General features: G+C 40.8%; 1 protein-coding gene across 1 annotated transcript in view; it reads left to right on the top strand.

Moving 5' to 3' along the window:
* znf408 (zinc finger protein 408) overlaps positions 1–8,200 on the top strand; it is a gene marked incomplete at its 5' end in the record, with an annotated part of 21,432 nt that overhangs the window by 7,087 nt on the left and 6,145 nt on the right. The window contains 2 exon segments of the mRNA XM_035651681.1: positions 6,932–7,141; positions 7,719–7,842. Of these exon segments, the coding sequence (XP_035507574.1) occupies positions 6,932–7,141; positions 7,719–7,842 (334 nt within the window).

Genomic DNA, 8,200 nt, shown 5'->3' with positions numbered 1-8,200 from the left:
CCCACCCCTGCCTCCCTCTATCGTCCAACCCCCCCCTGCTCTCGGGTTGGCTCTGTATCGGATTGCTGACTTCACAATAGGCCCTGAATCATCACTCTGGCCAGAGAGACACAGGGAGAGACGAAGAGGCGGGCAGGCCTGCGGAGAAAGAGAAGGTGGGACAGACAAGGAAGAATCAAGGACAGGGAGGGTAAAATGTGTCTCTCTGGGCATGAAAGCGGGATAGATCCAGTTCAAACATGGTCAGATGGACAAATGTGCTTCCTCAGGAAATCTTGAATACATCGATCAATAAACAACAAACTGAAAATAAAAATGAAATGGTCTCAATGATACTGGAAAGCTCGCAGCATGCTTTGTTTGTTCTATTCCGCTACATGTTGATGATAATATTAAATACAATTGATATTACTACAAAAAAGGATTAGGGGGTTCATGTTGCTCAGATACCTGGCAAGTCCTATCAAGACAATCAGTCAAGACAGATTTTAAGTAGGTCTGGGGTAGTTCAGTCAATTAGTCATTTCAGTTTCTCAAAAGCAGCAAATCTTCACGATTTTTAATGGAAAAGATGTTTTCGCCCCTCTTTGAAGTATGAAGACTAATTTGGTTTGTTCATCTGATTGGTTAAAGTTTGGTCATGATAGATGGTGATAGACGGATGGTCTAGAGTATTTTTTGAAATTTCCAAACGGTTTCCAACAACAACTTCCCAGGTGGTTCTGTGTAACAAACCATGTTTTGTATTGAAAACCAAATATCTTTGGGTTTTAATCTGGTGCTCTGAAAAAGCACACATTCTGAGGACATTCAACTTCAACTTTATTATCAGCCAGGCATTAAACACAAGAATGCCACAAGACCACACTGACGATTATGAACAGCAAATTCATCGATAATGAAAAAATCACAAGCTACAGCCCCTAGTCTGGAGTATTAAGTCAGTACAGAGACCCAGGTCATGGCCCATCGGCCTTGGCGACCCCTCTGCTACCTCTCTGATTCTACGCTGCAGAGAGAGAAATACAATCTCCCAGCAGAGCAGCAGAGGAAGTTCTCGCGGCAGGCAGGGCAGGCAGGTTCCTCCATAACCAAAGCACAATTGTTGCAATTTCATTTCCTTCCCAGCAAAATGAGGAAATATGCTCCTTTTTTGTAACCAATGGCAGATGAGCGTTTGGCCAGAAGACCAGGCCGAACAAACGATGGGCTGTGCTATCAAGGGCTCTATTTATGGAAATTGCAGCATGGGAACAAATAATAAAATGTTTTAATGCTTTACCAATGACTTCCTTGCTTGTAATGCAATTTTCAGAGTTTGGAAAAGTTTGAATTTGTTACTGGTATACTTTCTTTAAGAATCGACTCAATGGAGAGAAATGTAACATCTGGCAATTATGTGATTTTCCTTGAAAACTCTTTGAGTAATCAATAAAGTGAGGAATCTTGGCATGAAACATTGTGCCCTGATTGACTTCCATTAAACAAGCATGGTCACAATATGAGACCGTCTCCACTCAGATGACCTCAGCCGTCCCACACCACAGAAAGCATATGTGTATAACAGAGAAAGAAACACCTACACACACACAGAGACACGCACAGCAGACACTAAAGCACACATATCATGTGGTTTCCTGTCTGGTGCGTTCCTGTAGAAAGCCCACGCCGATTGCTCTGGGCTTCTAGATGGATTCTCCAGTCTGTTTGGGGGGTTTGACTGTGTCAGACTGCGATTGGCTCACAGGCTGTCTGTGACCTGCTCACCTCACACCTAGCTGGCTTTCCCTGGCCGGCCAGACTCTCAACTCTCTTATATATGAGTTATAAATTATCTGAACCAAGGCAAGAACTGAATAGACAGATGGTTTGGTTGTTTCAAGCATCTTAAATAAAAGTCATGTCAAAACAAAGAGGCTGTAGAAGTTCTTTCTCCATTTTTCACATCAAAGTAGGATCCTTTATCTGCGGCATTCATTTGGGCTGATTCCACCCAGTTCCCAAAATTCAGCACAAAAAAGCACAGATTGACTTTGCCGATAAATCTAAAACTCTAAACATTATGAATATTGACAAAATAGTTTGCCCTGAAATATGCTTGTTTGATCTTTGAAGGAATGTTAGATAAGAAGATCAATACCTGTCAGCAAATACAGCGGCCAGTTAGTTTAGCTTAGCATAAAGACTGGAAGCAGAGGGAAATGGCTAGCCTGGCTCTGTCTAATTTCAACAATTCTGCCTACACAGACCTGTGAAGCTCACTAATTATAGTATTATGTCTCATGCGTTTAATCTGCCCAAAAATTTACATTTGTGGTTTTATATGCTGGACTACTTTTTGGCTGAGGGTAGTGACTTAACCAACAAGCTGTAGAGATGTTGCTTGGGTGATTTTACTACCTCTGGACAAAGCCAGACTAGCATTTTCCCCCTGCTTCCAGTGTAATGCTAATCTAAGCTAACCTCCCAGTTGAAGCGTTATATTGACCAGCTAAGAAAGAGAGGTATCCATTCAATCCGCATCGACTCAGACTTCGGTCCGGCCGGTAACAGCTGTCCTGTCAGCAGCAGCTCATGAGGAGCTGAGAGGACAACGGCCGGCAAAGCTGTTCTCACCAAGCTGACTGACAGCAGAAATGTACTTAACAAAAATACGTTCAATTAGGCTACATGGGAAGAAATCAGCATTGTTTTTATTTATATATTATATAATTTATATGATTCATAGATTTTAGTGAGGCTCCCAATGTCGCTTGTTGCATCTCGGTCAGTCATTACACATACCATTAATGAGATCAGAACATATATACAGCGAGAGATTTGTGTAATATAAACAGCTGTCTGTTGAGATTCTGCTTCACTTGAGGGATGGATGTCATAAACTATTCTAAAAACACACCTCTATGCGGATTGGCCGTCACTCCCAGCTGGAAAGCAAATATTTCCCAAAATGTCAATATTTGTTTTAAACATGATGAACATTACACTTTATTGTCCCCCCCTTGGGGACGTCAAGACAGCCTCTATCGCACACTCCACATTTCTCTTCCTTTTTTTAACTCATCTTTTTCTCTTGACTTCATCACCTACTTTGCCATAGCATCTAAACTGCAATTCCATCAAAGAAATAATGGCTTTATAAATATTATACTAATATTTTTCCTCCCGCAACGCTCAGACGGAGGTGACTCGAAGTCTGAACGGCAGACTCTCTCAGCAGCACTCAGCTGTCAACTAAACATAAATCTTACAAGAATCACTGTACACTAAGCTGAAATTGAAGTGCACCTCGCTGCCACAACTAGGATGCCAGCCTACTAGAGGGATGCCAGGGGGTAGCTATTACACTCCACACTCCTGTGATCTGTCCACATGCCTTGTCGCCGGGCAGATTTTGAAACGACTGTCTATGACGCCAATGCAATCTTGGCAATCAGGGTTGGGCCGTGCTCGTATTTAGCTACTGCTGCTGCATGTAAGTTTGTGTGAATGTGTCTGTATGGGGTTGTAGGGGTGAAAGAGGGGTGCAACCTGACCCCTTTCCTCCTCTAAGTTGGTCTCTCTCTCTCTCCGTCTTTCTGTCTCACACACACACACAGACTGGGACAGCTGCCATACTTGGGGCCTCTCCCAGAGCACCAGAGGAAAAGGCTACGGCTAAAAGAACCTTTTTTCCCTCTTTTTTCATCCTTTTTTCCTCCTCCTTCATCTCTCTCACTTTTTTCTTCTGGTGACCATACATTTAAATCCTGCGAGCCTCCCAGGGGTCAACAAACACCCCCTATTTTTCACTGCCTCCCCCACTAGCCAACCGACTGGATACTTCAATCAGAACTCTGTCGGATCAAAAGCCATTGAGGGGCTGTGTGTGTGTATACTTGAGGGCTCATGCTGATCCATCTTTGCGAAATATCTGCTTAATGCTTATGCAAATCCATACGTAGGATTCAATTAAATTTATACTAAAATATTTGTTTTAACCATTGTTTCTTCATCATCACCTCAGAGCGTCACTTAAAAACAACAAAAAAACAGTTATCACCTTTCTCTCCAAAGCTAAACAAGTATCTGACAACAGGTGGAGAGAGACACTTAAACAGGCTAAAAGTAGCGTTACGGGGCTAACCACTGTTGGCCCTGCCTCAGGCTCCTTCCAGGGCTCCCTGAGGACCCCAGACGGCAGGCTGGCCCTCGGCAGGCAGGCGGCCAGAGAGGACGCCTGACCATAACCCAGATGACGCGCGATGGATGTGGTGGGAAAAGGGCGGGGTGGAGGAAATAAGGGACGGGGGGGACTTTAAAGGGTAGAGGGGAGGGGGGCGGGTATCAGGTATCAACAGACAACTCCCCGAAACTTTGTATGTGAGGTCTGCGCTGTTTTCTAAGTCACCCGAGACACGCCTTTTTCAATGCAGCAGTGCGGGGAAAGAATTAGCCACTTTCAGTTTAAATATTAAACAAGAGGAAAAGGTTCTAAGGAAATGAATTACAATTATAGAACAAATTTAACAAATGAAAATTATCAGTCGAATTTGTAAAAGCTGCTTAAACTTAATTTGAAGTCCTCAAAGTGAGACAATGAGCACAAAACTGCAAAGAAAGTCAGTAATTTGACATGAGACAAAGCAAGAAGACATACTGCACAATACTGATATTGTTGTATCATATCACCTTAGATTTGGTTATTAGGCTGTATGTGCTCAATTAATGGGAATCTTTATCAACAGCTAATTGTTCTTAAGCAGAAATGCCAAATGTCCTTTTCTCAAATGTGATTATTCTATCTTCTATGATATTAAACTAAATATCTTTGGGATTCGGACGCTTAGTAGAATACGTCAGCTTGGGGTTTGGGATAGTGTGACATTTTCATTTTACTAATGATGTTTTCATGTATACCACATCACCCTGCTCTACAGCCATTACAATATGTCCTTCCCATTGTTATCAGTGAGAGATGACTGAATATCAGAAACACATCTCAGTATAATGCAATATAATCCAACATCACCACTAACTACAACTCCCAACATGACCATAATGTTGAATCAACACTTCTCTAAAACACATTTAACAAGAGCTGAACATTATAATCTAATCTAATTATTGGCGGGCTGTTGTTTTCGAGTGCATTCATTTTATCTAGGTGTACATAATGTACACCATACACTGTATACCCAACATTACATCACATCACATCACATCACATCACATCACATCAGACACCAGATACTGATTCAAAAATAAACACAAAACAATAAAACTAATATCATTCAGCTTTAAAAAGTAAACTTGGCTATTTCTCGTAAAAAGGGTAAAGACCAAACAGAAGTCACAAAGCTATATAAGCCTATTATCTCTATGTGATATGATTAAAATCTCTGTCCTTGCTCTGAGGTCTCATTTCCAACCTGAACAATTAATCAATGCCTTTGAGCCGCAGCTCAAATTCACATTATAAATGATATCACTGCCCTATTTAAAGCAGGTGAAGTAATTGTGGAATATGGACATCAATATTTGATATTTGGATGGCAGCAAGACAAGATGGATGCTCCTCTCGTCCTCTTTCTTTCTTTCTTTCTTTCTTTCTTTCTTTCTTCTTTTTCTTGAGTCCAAAAAGATATTCTATTGAAACATGGTTATAACAACAATATTGTTCCTTAAATTTGGTTCTTTAAGAGTTATGATGAAGACATTTTTTCAGCAGGACATTTTACAGCTGAAAAGCTTAAAAAAATTAATCTAACATGTAACAGTAGAGTTTAAAGGGTAAATGTCACTAGAAAGTTAATTAGTATTACATTTTGTTATAAAACAACTATTAAAAAAACACAAATCCAACAAAAATATACAAGAAAACTATCTTGTGAAAAAAGTCAGAACAATCGTGAACTATATTTCACTATAAAATACATTTAATTAAAGAGTAATTTAAGAGCTGGTTGAAAGTTTTAGGTGTGTTTTACCTCTGGCCACAGGCAGCCTCACTGATACTGACACAGCAGTGGGGGGATAATGTCAGTACATTTAAGTATACTACTGACTTTATAAGTGACAGCAGTCCCCTGGGAATACTAGTCCTAGTAGGTAAATATGAGAAAATGTTCATCGTGAAATGAACTTTTAGCCTGTTTTAAGACCTGTTTAATCCTCTATAATGCATGGTGGCAATTACAATGAAAAAAAATGGCAAAAATAAACTTGCTCTCTGGTGGACAAACTGTGTAATGGACGCTGGGGCTGTGTATTGAAGAATTTTGCGATACGTATCAGGATACAGGGTTTAGTTATCGTGACACTGTAAGCAATATATTACAGGTTTCTTTTTGAAATCTAATTTTAGGAAGACTGTTACACCACCATACGCATCTGCATTACTAAACAAAATATTGTGATCATTTCTTATACTCAAACATATCTTTGCCATTTCTGTACTGACAGTTCTTGTTATTGTTCAGGCAACATTTACATCGATATTGTCAGATAATATTTCTTTCTATCTTCTGTTTTCTTCTCTCCGTCTCTGCTGCTGTAAGATTTTTCCGCAACTGTGCAAAATAGCGACGCCACAAAGAAGCTTTCCCTCTTTGATTCTGGGGCCCGACAGCTAAAGCTGATGTTTACCATTGATACCGTTTTGAACATTTTCTGCTATCCGAGCTGTTATCCTCTTTGCTCAGTTATCCACAGGCATAAAAAAAACACAGCTTGACAACTAAATGGCCTCAGAAAAACAAGATACGTCACCAGTGGCTTTTTTTAAACAGTGGGTGTGTGGGTACAGGGAGTTTTTCCTTTACTGACTGTTCCTTCGTTGGACACGAGCTTAGTCATCATGCAGAGTAGCAATTTACTCATCCCTGTGAATAGAAACAATAGCAGTAGTAATAATACATTTTATTTCAAATAATAATGGTGTTATTCCTAGATGAGTCACCGCGGGGAGCGTCCGTTCTCCTGTCCTCACTGTGAGAAGACCTACGGCCTGAAGCGGGACCTGAAGGAGCACATGGTCCTGCACACCGGAGAAAAACCCTACGTCTGCGAGCACTGTGGCAAGGCATTCGCACGCCGCCCCTCCCTACGAATCCACCGCCTCCTTCACTGCAGCAGAATGATTTACACACAGCTTCCGAAGGTAGAGAGGCCTTTTTACTGTGCAGTGTTAGACCACGCATTCACACCACACACAGTCCTAACACAGTCCTAACATAGTCCTAACACAGGTTTCACACTGGGAAGAAGTATGCATGCTAGTAAACAGAGCAGGATTTAAAATAGATTCAACATGTTTGTTAGATCTCCAGGAAACACACAGTCACAGGAGTGTGTAAATATAACTTTTGTTTTAAGTGTTTGTTCACTCGTCTGTGGTGACATTTTCAAAACGCTGCGGTTTTTAATAAGATAAAATGGGCAGTAAAAGGTACAACAGGCAGCTTAATTGATCCATTTTTCACTCATGTACGTTATTTCTCCTGAAATCTACAATCACCAAGGAGGAATATTTTTAAATTGCTCCTTGCTGCTGCTGCTGCTGCACTTTCCCCTCAGCTATTTCTATTTTTCAGCCCAATTTAAAAATCTTTCACGTAACATCTTTAAATTTTCATGCAGGTCTTGGTTTTTTCTCCCTGAATAGGAGTTTCAACTTAAAGTATTTAAAACGAGGGAAAAGGAGACATGCTGCATTTGATTTTGGTTTCCTCTCTCAGGTGCAGTGTACACTCTGCCCCAAGCAGCTGGCTAACTCCGGATCTCTGAGGAACCACATGAAGCTTCACACAGGGGAAAAACCTCACGTCTGTCAGCATTGTGGAAAGTGCTTCAGTCAGAAAGGTAATGTCAGAAGTCTGATCCTGCAGCTGCAACAAACTGTTTGATAGTCGGGCGTGCTCAGTTGCTGCTGTGACAGGTTGCACGGACCTGCTGACGGATACGAGGAAACAAAGTAATCTTACCACCCCGGATCTGTGGGATGTTAATGATTGTAATTATCACAGAAAAAACAACAATGCCAAATTTGGTCTTGATTTATTTCAAACAAAGTATTATTGATTAATTGTTAGATACGCAAGCCACTGAACCCCCTTCTGTGATTTAAAACCTGTTAAAGGTCCAGTTTAAGGGTCCAACTAGCAATTATTTTCATTATCCATCATCTGTCAATCATTTTCTTGATTAATTGATTAGTTGT

The sequence above is a fragment of the Morone saxatilis genome, unplaced genomic scaffold (assembly GCF_004916995.1).
Source record: "Morone saxatilis isolate NCDOM2014 unplaced genomic scaffold, NCSU_SB_2.0 Contig11, whole genome shotgun sequence".
NCBI classification, from domain to species: domain Eukaryota; kingdom Metazoa; phylum Chordata; class Actinopteri; family Moronidae; genus Morone; species Morone saxatilis.
This window is presented reverse-complemented; position numbering and strand designations above follow the sequence as displayed.